General features: G+C 40.9%; 1 protein-coding gene across 1 annotated transcript; it reads left to right on the forward strand.

The window, feature by feature from the left end:
• Positions 1-9: 9 nt before the first annotated feature.
• LOC135350420 (sister chromatid cohesion protein PDS5 homolog B-B-like) lies at positions 10-14,430 on the forward strand. Its single transcript, XM_064549200.1, has 39 exons — positions 10-136; positions 397-514; positions 987-1,187; positions 1,281-1,367; positions 1,487-1,581; positions 1,929-2,055; positions 2,185-2,265; positions 3,377-3,517; positions 4,413-4,528; positions 4,587-4,681; positions 6,871-6,977; positions 7,077-7,115; positions 7,172-7,275; positions 7,618-7,794; positions 7,847-7,879; positions 7,970-8,076; positions 8,217-8,356; positions 8,640-8,759; positions 8,982-9,077; positions 9,265-9,355; positions 9,420-9,480; positions 9,532-9,655; positions 9,747-9,902; positions 10,216-10,299; positions 10,462-10,598; positions 10,714-10,837; positions 11,050-11,184; positions 11,233-11,302; positions 11,368-11,479; positions 11,896-12,070; positions 12,120-12,197; positions 12,253-12,371; positions 13,162-13,348; positions 13,436-13,509; positions 13,600-13,645; positions 13,697-13,852; positions 13,904-13,942; positions 13,995-14,060; positions 14,123-14,430. Exons 2-39 carry the CDS (start codon positions 428-430, stop codon positions 14,150-14,152), a joined length of 4,017 nt encoding a protein of 1,338 aa, XP_064405270.1. The 5' UTR covers positions 10-136; positions 397-427; the 3' UTR covers positions 14,153-14,430.
• The last annotated feature ends 182 nt before the right edge of the window (positions 14,431-14,612 follow it).

Here is a 14,612-nt window from a genome sequence, read left to right on the forward strand (position 1 = left end):
TGTACAACCTTTAGGGCTTCGCTTTGTTTTTTCAGGTTGGGTCAAAGGTCATTTGCCAGGGACTTTCCCTTCCCTCCAAACTGGCGGTTGGAACAAGCCTGTTGCATCTTGAATTTTTACAAACTGAGTCTTACAGGTAAGCTGGGTTTTTTTAGGTAGTATAGTTTGTTCATTCTTTCTAGTTAGACTCCAGCTAGATCTATGTAAATAATATTGTTTGTGGCAGGTGCTTTTCATTCAAATTATGTTCGTTGAATCCGAGCTGCGCTGGCTGTGTGTACGTGTTGGATAAAAACGCATGACTAACCATTAAAATTGATTATACCACACGCCACACTATTGTAATGATGTCTAGTGACTATCCATAGTAAAACACCTATTCTCATTCCTATGTAGATAAGGCTTATACTCAAGACGCTGTCAAGAAATGCCCCGTACTAGCAGCTCTCGTGAGTCACTTTTTCCAGAGCTCACCTCTAAACTGAGCACTGACGAGCTTGTCAAAAGACTCAAGGTAGACATGTATATACATGTACAGTGTATGTACACGACATGTATTGTTCTTGATAATGCCCGTTTATGTATCAATGGCATGTACATGTACATTAAGTCCTTTCATTAGTGGTTGGCTGGTATTTGTGGCTCACTGATGTGAAGTGTTTATTTGTGTGCTATTTTTCACTGCACAGTTTTATAATAACATCGTCATGTATCTGTAATAACAAGAGTCTTATCTAACGCATGCATGCTGTGCATCAGATGTATTCGGAAAGGAACGTGACTTCCTGCTTGGTAACTGACCAATCCGAGCGCCTGGAGCCGCCACTTATCTCGAGGCAACAATAATGTTATTGCCAAATGTAATTATTGATCATGCGTTTCAGACAGGAAGTCACGTTACTTTCTTACACAGTGTATGCGTTCAATACTCTCTCTTTTATTATGGACTCTCGGTGATAGTAATGATCTTTGATTATTTGACTCAGACATGCTTGAAATATTTGGTGGAGTGCGATGTGCTGAAAGAAGTAAATATCTCTCACCTGAACAAGCTCTCGTGTAGTCTGCTCCTCTCATTTCTGCACAACCATCGCAGTAGGGATGTGAAGGCCCTCACTGCTGCTAACATTGTGGAAGTATTCAGGCTGTTCCATCCCGAGCACCCCTATGCTGATGACGACTTAAAGGTTTGTTCTACATGTACAATAAAGTGTGTGTCGTGGTATTTTGCTAAAGTACGTTTTAGATGATTAAGTGGTTGATTCTTGTGTGTGATGTAGGTTGTGTTTTCACTGTTTGTTTCACAACTGAGGGGGCTGGACCAGCCCAATGGAGCTCCATTCAAGCATGCATTTCAGCTCCTTGAGGTACTTACTGCAGTGTCTGTACAATCATTATTCAGTAACACATAATTATATTAACGACCTTTACAATGTTTAAAATTGTATGTACATGTATGTACCGAATATTGTTGATGTGTTTACAGTCCCTGATGAAGCTGCAGCTGTTCTTGCTCTGTCTGTCACCTGACTTGTCAGACATTCTTGCTGACTTCTTCAAGATAGCTTTTCATGTTGTAAGGTACGATGTACATAAAATGGTGTGTTGCATCAGTTGATGCAGTTCTTTCAGCAGTTCCTAAAACTGTTATACCATATAGCGCGAAATTTTCGAGAGTCTTAATTTTCGCTGATTTTGTGGGTTAGCAATCCTACACGAAAATTAAGTCCACGAAAATTGTTCTTTAATTAAAATTATCTGCGATAACGTGCAAAGATTAAAGGCGTGGCTTCCGGTTAGCAGTCATTCCACGAACATTGTGCAACGAAATGCTTTTAGAGGCCATTCCACGAAATATAAGTGCCTCGAAAATGTCGCGCTATACGGTATATGTCATCATATCACTCACGTAAGTCTTGTTTCCCTAGTGACATTCAGACGCCCAAGGTGAAAAACTACCTACTGGATATGCTAGTCCTCCTACTGCACGAGGGAGAGATCGTCTCTCCGGATATACTTGACACTATGCTCACCAACATCATTGATCCAGTCAAGGTCAGCAGTCATCTCATCTACTTTCCTAAGGGCTATATATGTATTTGTGCGTGCTAGCTGCCTCATTTTATCTTGGACTACATTGTGTATGCTGATGTTTTTCAGATCAATTGTTATTTTCTTCTACAGTCATCCAATAAACCTGTGTACAGTTTTACTGTCGAGTTGATTCGTAAGGCTAGCTCTTACATTGAGCCACATTTACACAAAGTGAGTAATATAATGTTATGACGATTGTATTAAGGATGAGCCCTGAGTGAGCCCTATATCAATACCGCTTTTGTCTGGCAGCTTTCCTAGGAGACAACGGGTGCAAGAACCTTATATATTTTCTCATGTTATGGGTACAAGCATTCGTTTATCCCTCTAGAAACAGGCTCTTAATACATTTGCGTATCCTCACAAACAAATGCTCCTGGCAACTATAATTTAATCCAATCGGGTTTGCCAGTCAGGGCTGCATCCAGGATTTTGGGTAGAGGGAAAATTTAGGAAAATGAAATAGTTGAGGGCCCAGGGGTACACTCTCCGGGGAAAGGTGGAAATGTGAGGGTCTAAGATCATTTTGGCTCAATTATCCGGACACCTACCATTTAGTTCATAAACAGCAGTGCAAATTTTAGGTACGTGGTTGGTCTGCGCATGCGCAGAAGATTAACAGGCCTGTCTCCATGGTACCAGCTGTTGTTTGCGCATGCACATTTAAGGGAAAGTTTTACGCTGTTGGAGAGGAATTTGCTCAGCCAAATAATCCAGGGTCTACTGGTGTCCAGAGATCACTTTTGGCAAATATTCTGTGGGATATTGTAGTACATGTAGTAAAGCCAACTAGCTCTAGTTAAGAAAACGACTTTGCTTGACTGTGCTACGTGTACTAATTTAATTAAGGCTTTATAGCAGTGGATATCCTATCATATTTTGGCTGTACCTCATCCTCTGTTGAGGACATCCGATGGCAATATTAAACGTTTGGAGTGGAAAATGACGCAGAGTAGCTGTTTAAAACTAACTGTTTAAAACTGACCCTCATTATAATGTCTGTGCCATCCTGAATGATAAATATAATTTTCCAAATCCTGGAGGGTGGGGGCGAATTATCCTTTTCTCCTCTACCTAAATGCAGCCCTGCCAGTCCTCATAGACACTAACTTGTTGATCAAACAACAGGCAACATGATTGCTATAGAATGTATGTGTTGCTATTGAAAGCCCAATACATTATGTCCACAATCCTCACGATAACAGCTCCCTCCCCCTTGCAGTCTCTGTGTGTGCATTATGTAGAGCACAATTTCACTCAAAATTGTCTTATTTCCCACCAGTTCTTTAACAACATGTTGGTGGTGGGGAACAGCTCTGAGTCTGAGCTTGGCCTCCACCTGTACACGCTCATCTACGAGCTCTATGCCATTGACTCCTCTCTGCTGCTCTCTGTCCTTCCTCAACTGGAGTACAAGCTGACTGTGAGATTATCTGTAACTATTAATTATCTTGACCAACTTATAAGTGCATATGGCGCGCAGCTTACAATTCCTATTCAATTCTGCTCATGTAACTGTGTAGTACAATACTGAATAACGTTAAGTTATGTTGTTATTACCCGAGGCGCGTGGGTGGCCACGGGTATAGTAGTCCGTTGGTTTATTTGTTTGTCTGTTTGTAAGATCTGAGTCTACTCACCTGGATGCCACAGCACTTCGTTTACAGCATGGATAGTCTTCACACAACAAGTTATTAATAGTGGCAGATTTTGATGTTAAACCTTCGTTGTCAAATAAAATGAGCAAAAGCTAAGAAGCTTGTGTGAGTGAGTTTGCTTACCTGGATTCTATAGCACTGCGTTTACAGCATGGGTAGCCTCCACACAACAAGTTAGTACTTTTAATAGTGACAGCTTTCGATGTTAAAGCCTCGTCGAATAAAAGCGAGCAAAAGCTGAACTTACACATTGGCCTCTAGCTTACAGGCGTCTTTTGTTCAAGGTACGTATTTACAGCTGAAGTGATCCTGTACCAGGAACAATGGAAAAGGGTCACTAAAATAGAAAGCTAGAATTATGATTCTTGCTTCTTTGCCCCTATCCCCAAAAGATACCAGGAGGCATATTTCTAAGACTAGGCTTCTTTGCTGTGATCATAGTCCACAGTGCATGTCTCATCCATACCAAATCTCTATTTTCAAAAGTTTCAGCATGCCTCTAGAGTCTATAGAATTTCATTGCTCATGTTACTTGCTACTTAGCCAGCTTCCATACTTCATACATACAACTGCATTTATGTAAACAACCGAGGGTTAGCACTTCAGTGCTCTAGTGTCTTATAACATTGTTATATAGGTGTTTTTGTTTCCTGTGCACAGAGTACAGACATCAATGAGCGAAAAGAAGTCACAGAAGTACTTGCAAAAATGTTCTCCCCCAAAGGTTCAAAATTGGCCAAAGAAAATCGACCCCTCTGGAGCTGTTTTCTGGGCAGGTGAGTAAAGTGTTCAGTATTTCTAGCGTGGATTTATTTGGAATAACTATTTTTTCAGGTTTTCTGATGCTCATACCCAGATTCGTATTCTGTGTACCTCATTCTCTAAGGTCCTTCTTGTCAACCATCCTCACCTTGCAGAGGACGTTGCTTGTGAGTTCATCGTGTTCCTGACTGACTATAGGTTAACACTGTGCATGTACAATGTACGTGGCTTGTGTGCGGGTGGCACCGTATATAGAGTCAAGGTTGCAATGGAGTGTATGGTGCCTTGATGTAGACAATGCAGTGTACACAGCAATTGTGTCAAATATGTACCGAAAGTGTAGTATGCAGACAACACACGATACTCTAAAAAGACAATGTGCTACTTCCCAAAGCAACGCGAACGTTTCTACTGTAGGGTTTGGTACAAAGAGTTATGTTCTTTCCCCTTTTAGGGGGTGAATTTTTGTGAATTTATCATAAAGTGTGATGACCCCCACTCAAAAATTCTTTGTGTTACTAACTTTCGCCTTAGTAACTGAGAGGAATTTTATTACAGTGATACAAAAATTTGACCCCTAGGGGGAAATTATTGTGTGAGGGGTAAAAATATTTGCCTCTTAGGGGGAAGAAATTTGCTAATTGTATGTTAGTCTACAAGTGAACAAGTGAATTGCTGGTGTTTATAATGGAAAGTAGCCAGTATCTCCTAGAGTGCACAAACCTGAGTGTGCCCATGCTACAAACTCTCAATCTTATCAGAGGGACCTCTGGACTTCTATGCATGTTGACAGCCATTCTAGTGTTTGCCATTCTTCTAAGACTGTATTGTATCACGCCCAAGCTTCAGAGGTCCGTGATGAAACGGATGGTACTCGTTCTTACAGCCTTCACAATTCCTCTCCAGGTGCTTTTTGTTTTACAGTTTGAGCACTACTTTCAGTACACAGGGCAGACCCAAGTGTGTGCAATGATCGGATTCTTAAGCCAGTGGCTTAGCAGCATTGAGTACAACTATGCTCTGGGGATAACTATTTACTTGATGTATGTAGTCTGCAGAGTGCTTAGCAAGCAAGTTGTGATGGTATCATCATACCTGAAAAATATTTCTGAAGCGCTGTTTTATGTTGTGGTATTGTTTTTTCCTCTGTTGTACATGTGGGTCCCTTTTGCAAATTCAGGTTATGGATTAGATATGACATTCTGTTGGATTGTATCTTCCAACAAAAATTGCTCAGATTTGGGAGAATTGAACCGTAACATGTTCTTTGGTATATCCGTAACAGAAGGAGTCATCAGCATCGGTTGTATATTCATTGTGTCCTTGATGTACTGTATGGTGTGCGGATACAAGAAGCTTGCTAACAAGAAGATTTTGTCTTTATTGCGCCGCACACTGTTTCTAATGTGTTTACTCATTACTCGTTTGGCTATTGCTGTTCTAGGAACTCTTATAAAGACTCCACTTCAAACACAAATGTTTATTAGGTGGATGTATTTTGCGGCATTCATACCAATAGCCTACATGATAGTACCTCTTGGGTTCCTAGTGTATGCTTGTGCCATTGGGAAAAGCAAAAAGAATAACATGTGTAGCAATTTCTGCAAGAAACAAGACCAATTTATCATGCCGGTTGAGCAATTGTCTGCTGTTACCAATAACCAGTCTAAGAAAGAGTATGTGCGTAGTTACACGTATTGGAGTGTTCCTTACACAAATGGATTCAACAGTATCAGTGAGCATGAGGAGCTGGAGCGATTAGCCGAGTTACAACCATTTCGATCATCTTCAGACACTGGCTACTCTTCTCAACAGTGCAGTAACCAATCTTGACTTAGAACAAATTTATGATTAGTGTGCTGTGATTATATCGATACATTTCAATGTTTCTGACCTGTATAGCGTAACATAATTGTTATACCGTATAGCGGGACATTTTTGCTATTTTGGCTCTAGAGCCGCCAGCAGAAATGTTTGTGAGTTCTAATATTTCCGTTTCAATGCCATGCAGGAAACCACAACCCACCAATAGTTTTGTATGTGAAATACCAGTGCGTGGGAGTTTAAGTTTTAATTTTCGCGTTATCTGTTTTGCCCTCGAAAAACGCAATTTTGCACCCCACGAAAATTTCTCGATATACGGTACTCCCACTTTTGAGGGTTTCCCACTGTCGTAATGCTCTTATTGTTGGCGCGTAGCTGGTCAATCTGTCTGTTTGTCATTCTACATGTATGTATTCTAAGTCTGCTCACCTGGATGCGATTAGCGCTGTGTTTGTGCAAGTGTTGTATGTATGTACACTGTATTTCTATCTCTAGCTTGCAGTAACGAATATTTGAAATGTTTTCTATGTAGGCAAGCTTCAGGAGCGCATCTTGGACAAGGATGAAAAAGTGAGGATGGGAGTGGTGAAAGTAATCTTGGAGACTGCTCAAGAAAACATCAAGTTACTGCCTCAGGAGGTAATTGATGTGTCACTGAATTCAACATTGTCTCTCTTATACTATGGGAAAGTTGTTGTTTTTCACTTTCCATATTACTGCTGTGTTTCTTTCCTTTAGCTCATCGATGCATTAATCAATCGCTTAAGAGACAAATCGGTAAGGAACCTTGCTGGCCTGTGCGAGTAGTTTTCTATTATCTACTCTCTTATTAGTGGAATGTTCGAAGAGAGGCCATGATTGGTCTGGCTAAACTCTATCGTAAACTGCTATCTGGCTCCTCATCATCTGAAGTTGAGCTCAAGCCCTCTTTAGTTAGGTGAGTCAAGTTAGGGTTTTGTTGGTGTTTTATGTGTACCTTAGCACACTTGCCCGTTATCTAACAAGCTTGGCCTATAAATTACACACAACGAGTAGAAAATGATTATATAACATCGCTTCCTACTAGCTGAGATGAATAAATAAACTGCATGTTCTTCAAAGTCTATATAAGGTTCTACAGGGCTTGCTTCACCAGTCCCAATATGTGCCCTGACCTCTACTGCAGTTACAATCAATCATATACATGTACATATTTATAACAGTATAGCACTTGGACAATTGTAGCACGAGATGATCGATGATCTCCAGTCAATTATCCCTATTCTCTCCCATCCTACAGAATGTACTCATGGATCCCCACAAAGCTCCTCCATTGCTACTATATGGTGTCAGCAGAAGACAGACTGTGTGTGGAGAGATGTATGCTTGGTGCGCTGGTACCTGTCAGTTATCGTTCCCAAGATCGCATGCAACGACTCGTGCATGTCTACGCCCGGCTGGATGAGAATGCTACCAAGTGAGCATGAACCACTGGTCGTGTTACAAACGTGGATGTTGTTTCTTTTTAGGGCATTTGATCAGCTACTTGTCTCAAGGCATCAGTAAGTTTTGTTGATTTTTACTCGAAATAACTCCTTACATTAATAATTACTTGTACGCTTATAAGTGGATTTTTCCTCATCCAATATCAGACTGAGGAAGCACATGATGTCCGTTGTTACTGCTATTCGGTCTGGACAGATTCCAGAAGATGAGACGAAGGATCACGTGCTTACTAGTCTTGTACTTCCAATTGCACGTGAGTCCTGGCTAAGCCAGTGTTATAATGATGTGTATGCCAGCTATTCTCAAACAGTACTGTACATTGTACATGCATTGTACCTACAAGTATGAACTCATACAGCAACATCAACATAATTATGTTTGTCTGCTTCTTAGGAAAGCTTCCTGAGCCAGTGAAAGCACAAGCTGCACTCAAAGAATTCGTTAAGATGCTGCTTGAGGACGAAGAGATGGTTGATACTCTTGCAAAGGCAGTTGACTGTGTAATACCATGTGAACATGTTCAGAGTGCAAAGGTGGTTATTACATCATCATTGTGATTGTATTTATCCCCCTGGATCAGTCACTACATTGTTGGCACCATTATTGTACTGTATAAAAATTATACGTAAAACTTTTTAGGTGTCTTTAATCTACTCGCAGTTAGCCTCGATCCCAGGCCGCACTTCCCGCTAGGGAAGTGGCCGGTGAAGGAGGCTAACTCGCAGTATTACATTATAAAGTACATTTGTACATGTACATCTTGATAATTCTTACGCGAAGTAATGGAAGTTGCTTGAGCATGTTACTTTTTCATAGGTGGAAATGCTGAATAGCGTGAAGTCCAACGATGTGGTCATGGAAGTTATGAAGAACCTGTTGGATTTCTGTGGCAAAGTGATGGTTGATAATCTGTGTATTGGACACCTTGTCGAACAGGTACCGTTTTACTTGTCACTGTAATGTCTAGATTGTATTGCAGCTTGAGGTCCCAGTGTGTAGGTTATTTTCATTTGCATACTACATGTAGCTAGCGCAACTGTATTCTGTACATGTATGTATTTCATTGTAGTATTAAGTAACGTATAATGTATGTAAGTGATGGTACATGTATGTATTCTTATGACTACAATGACTACATGTGTATTATTTCTATGATAGGTTTCACGGGCTCTGTTTGACTGCCCATTGTCAGACAGCCAGGAACAGGAGGCAGAGACCTTCATGGTTGCTAAGAAGGCTGTCAGATTGTTGAGGGTTAGTCCAAGGTCTTAATATCCATCTTGTGATATGTTGAGCCACCATGTACCGTCTATATACTATACGATATAATATATGCTCTTTTGTCCTCTTCCCCACTGATTCCAAAACTTTCGCTTCCCCTCCCCCCCTGCTGCTCCTACATGTAGATTCTTCTGTGCATATAAATAATTTCTCTTTGTAGGTTCTGGCGCCCGTTATTCCTGAGTGTTTTACCTCTAATGAAGTGTTCACCGGTTTGGTTGACATTCTCAATCACAAGGATATTGAAATTAGTGAGTGTGTGAATTTTTTGTCATCAATTAAGTGACATATTGCACATGTTTATATCCTTCAAAGCTAAGCAGGCACTGCAAGTGTTCATATCTATTGGAAATCAGGTTGACGCCAAGCTCGCCAGGTATGCCGTCTGTCGCTCAATGTGAATACCTACTAAGTGGTTTTTATGTAGTTGTCTTCAACCCATCCTCACCAAACTTGCCTCAAGTGGTCATGTCCAATTGGCCAAACTCGCTGTCAAATGTATCCACTGTGTTTTCCAAGAACCTCGTCCAATCTTTGATAAACTGTGCACTGTGAGTTATCTGTCGAAGGCGATGTATACTTTAGTTTATAACCGGAAATGGATTTTAAAGATCCGCACAATGAAATGTATTTCACTTCCAGACTCTGGTGGGGCATGTAGACTACGAGGATCCCCATTTTCACACTGTCCTTGTTAGCCTGAGTCAACTGGCAAAGCTGCAGCCAGAGGTGTTCTCTCCTTTTCACAAGACCATTGTCAGGGACAACCTCGTCAAAAATCTCTTCGTTGTTGATAGGGCAAGTCATTGTGTCAGCAACGAAACTTGCACATGCATGTATACAATGTACATGTATATTATACATGTACGCTTACTGTTTAGCTAACCCACGAAAACAGCGAAAATTACACGTTGTACGGTATTTAATTGGCATTCCAAAATGTCTGACAAGCATTGTTATGCTTTTAACATGTACTTTTGAAGTGCTGTGCATGTGCGTGCAATTCTTTATGTACACGCTGAGTGCTCCTGCTGATACTCCCATCGAAGTCACAATGGATGTGTGTCTCTTCGTCCTTGGTAGTTGTTTGAGGGCATCTATTCCCTTCCAGGATGATACTGTGTATGAGTTTGATGTGAACTGTGACTCTGAGTGGTGCGAGGATGACCATGTGTCGTATGAGGCAAAGGCCAAGGTCCGTTTCATCCACCCTTGATATCCGCACAGTACACATTATACACAGTGTACATGTACGTATATAATAATAAATACTTGCATGCTCTATTAATAGTATAAATAGGGAAGGCCCAAAGTGTATTATTTTTGATCAGGGTCATAAACTTGTTTCTGGATGCAGGTGTTTGCTGCAAAGCTACTGGTGAACTGGCTGGTGGGGGACAATACTCTAGGAGAAAAGGCTGCCCTTCCTGTCATCAGGATGTTCATTAGCATCATTTTGAACAATGGCGACTTGCTGGAGAAAGAGCATATCAGGTGCTTCCCAGTGAACTCTTGGTATATATATAGAACTTTGCAAATCATTTAAACCCGGAGTTCCTAGTTAAATATGTGTGCAGCTGGCGTTAAAATTGAGTTTCTGTGTTCACAGTCCCCCTGACATGTCTCGACTGAGACTGGCCGCTGGCTGTGGGCTGCTGAAGCTGGCCTGCTGCCCACGATACGCTGAGCTTATCACAGCCGAACATTTCCAGTCTCTTGCTTACCTAGTCCAGGTATTGGAGTTTATGTTGTCCTCAGCATTCATGATGTGTTTGATTTTGCTCAGCATCCATGAGATGTGATATAATTACTGTTTAGCTAGTGCTAGTAAAAGAGAGCCTGGTGTTCTCTTGGTACCAAAATTGTAAAATAGAGGTTCTTACCCCACTGTGTGCTATTTCTACATGTGACCTCAAATTAAAACCATTGTCTTCTTTGTCATAAGGACTCATGTTTGGAAGTGAGGCATCTGTTTGCTGTCAAGCTCAGTAAAAAACTTTTGTCTATAAGACTACCTCCTAGCTATCTCTCCATCTTTGTGCTGGCTGGAAGTGAGCCTCAGAAAACTGAGAAAGCAACGGTATACTTAAAATTTACTGTTCTTGTACATAACCTATATTTATTTCAGTTTCGAAAGATGGTTGTCTCCACTGTGGACAAACGAAGGAAAGCATTTAGTGAGCTCCTCAAGGCTCAAGGTACATACATATATATACACTCGTTTCAATATCAGTATGATGTGTGTGTGCTGTAATCTCTACAGAGAAACATCACGCATTTCTGCCAGAGTATGCCATCCCTCATGCCGTATACCTCATATCTCACCACAAAGATTTCCGTAGGACAAATATTGAAACGCTCGACAACTTTAAGGAGTGAGCCACTTTTTGATTAGTTGATTAGTATGGCATGCTATGTACGTAAAGGCTTATACCATAGTGCTGGAAATAATTTATATCCGAGGATAAAATTATATGTTTTGGCCAATTTTAAGGCTCTGAAAATGCGATCAAACGCCGCAATTACAATGGGAAATTGTACAGGCCTCAAATTAATTGTGCGATACAAAAGATGACAATATGATAGCCGCTCGCATAAATAGCATTAGTTAGTGTCATGCATTAATCTAGCACTACGGTACTACTGTGCATTACAAGTATCAAGTACAGACTGAAATTAAGCCATTATAATTATGAATCGTTACCCTGTACCATGGTTCTTGCACTCTGCACATGACAATGTCCGTCCATATTGATGAATGTGTTGTCTTCCGTTCACTGTCCTATTCCAGCTGTCTCTGGTTCTTTCTGGAGCCAATTGTGGTGAAAGGAGACAACTACAGCTTTGTGTGGAAATTATTGGAAACGATGAAGTCCACAGTGGATGCTCACAATCCTGATGACCCTGAAATCAACAAGAACATTTACTGCACTTGTGACCTGGCAATGGGAGTCCTCTCAAAGAGAGTAAGTTTAGTTCAACATTGACTAAAAGACTACTGCTTAATTTGTGCAGATGATGCACATAAAGCTTGGTGACTTTTCTGGGGAAGTTCTCCTGCCAGCCAAATTGTACTCTTTAAAGAAGGGGAAGGTACATGTACTAGTCCAATGGTACGTGTTGTCACAGCAACCTTCTTCTGCTATAGATTGCCAAGTCATCAGTGAAGTACCTGCCTCCTGACTACGACTGCACTCCCTCCAAGCTTCCAGGCATCAAGACTGAGACTGATGGCTCCACTCCTAAAAAGATCACTCCTCGGAAAAGGTTTGTTCCGTAAACAATTCAGTCATATCGGTTACATCATAGATAGAGTAGAAGAGGGATTGGAAACGGAAGTGATTCACGTGATGTTTTACAATGAAGTCTACGTAGTGGCTCTGGGACCATCCGTGTATCTCCTCATAACTCCCGCAAAATCCCGGGAAACTTATTGTGTCCAAAGCATACATCTCAGAGCTACCCCCATTACTGAATCACATGCCCCCTGATAGTAGGTATCAATTGGAAACAAAGAAAATATAATCTCGATTGTCGTGAAGTAGCTAGAGGTACACAGAGCGCTTTTTCATGCTTGTGTTCCTATAGTACCTTTGATATAGCTAAGGCTTTGTAACTAAATAGTGTCCTGTGTCCCAAATGGCCTCAAGTATTAGAGAAAGTTGATGTTTAGCAGCAGAACTGCTCGTGGACTTCTTACAGAGAGCAAAACAATTCTCATGAATTATTCATGTTTAGCCCTCGTGTTAAAAAGTAAGCCTCGATTAAAACCACCGCGGAGATACACGGATGGTACTTCGAGGTACTTCCGTTTCCAATCCCTCTTCTACTCTATCTATGGTTACATGTACTTCATTCTTGCTTTCTAGTATGTGCATACAGTTTGTTCAATAGTGAACTAGTAATGGGTTTAAATTTCATGTTTTCTGATTCTTGCCTCTGGTCCAATTTTTACACCCTGTTATGCAGTATTGCACTACCATAAGTCTTCTTATTTGTACATACCCAACCCCCCCTCCCATTCATTATAATGTTACACACACGCTTCCCTGAGCAGAGCCGGTCGATCCAAGTCTCCAGTACTACCTGTTAGACGAGCTAGGAAATTGCGAGGGTTTGCCACAAGCACTCCTGCAGTGAAGCCAATCAAGCCTTTTGGTGCTAGGTTAGGCAAGAAGGCCACACCCGAAAAAAAGACACAGACATACTCCAACAGTGATGAGAATGGACTATCTGATGTTGAGGTGTGTTGGCCACGTATATACACCCCAATAATAGGACTGGTTCATTTAAATGTATACCCCAAATGACAATATTCATTCCTATTTTAGGAAGCTGGTGTTGAGGCAAGTTCACTATATGTCAGTCCGGTGAGGAGTAGCCCAAGGAAAGGCACTGTGCCAAGGTACACTTGTTATAATTATATCACTGCATGGGCACCTACACCATTCATGCAAGTTTTTGTGTATGAATTACTCATAATTATTTTATGCAGAAAACAAGGTGTCATTCGAAAAGTTCTTCAACACAAAGATAAAAAGGTTGCTAATGTTGCTAATGCCCTGCAGCTTTTAAACCATGTGCATATCCAGGAAGATGATGAGATAGACCCAGTCTGTGTTGGGGAGAGTGGAGCATCCCCTCCAGCAGAGCGAAAGGCAACGCGGAGGAGTCACAGGAAAAAGACCGCACAAGAGGCGGTGGTGAGCTACGTGGAGCCTTCATCCCCAGATGAAGATGATGCAGATGTGAGTTGATTTTTATCCAGCTATGTAAACTTTTAGCAAATCTGTTTGCAGTCTGAGGTCGAAGTAAATCCATCACCTAAACGAAGAAAGGTAAACGTAATCTCATTAGATTTCATTTTGTATCAACTGGGTGTCAATGCAGACGAAAGACGTGGCTGCTAAAGAAAAGAAGGTGTGTGCTGATGAACCCAAGAATGCAGCCACGGGTGTAAGTACTTGACATGAGATGTGTATGTTTAGGGGCTTATGAACCTTTTTAATTGTGCTTAGATTAAACGCAAGACAAGACACAGAAGATGAATAAACAAATTATTACTATACCCTATCCACTTCTTCATGATATTTAGTTATAGCAGTCACTCCAATATTATAATTATTATTAGTCCTCTATGATGCCTTTTTAAGATCAACGTGTACAGAACTCATCACCCTCACTTCCTCCTCAAGAGCCTGCATAGATCTATGTGGCAGGTTCTAAACTTTCCTTAACTCAGACTACATATCACCAGTATTCACACGTCACCCTTTGACATTCTCATGTTAAACGATTTTACTGTCATTGATATATTTTATACTGCTGCTGTTAATTAAGTATGTGTAGGCCAAGAGTAATACCTTAAGGTGACATATTTTCGTGTGTATTGATTTCTGCTATTTCTGCAAATGAGAGTAAAATCGCAAAAATTAATACTCGCAAATAATTGACCGCCCTCTTGTTTACAGATTGACATTTCGCAAAAAAATTACACCAGCAAAATGT

Source organism: Halichondria panicea, chromosome 16 (assembly GCF_963675165.1).
Source record: "Halichondria panicea chromosome 16, odHalPani1.1, whole genome shotgun sequence".
NCBI classification, from domain to species: Eukaryota; Metazoa; Porifera; class Demospongiae; order Suberitida; family Halichondriidae; genus Halichondria; species Halichondria panicea.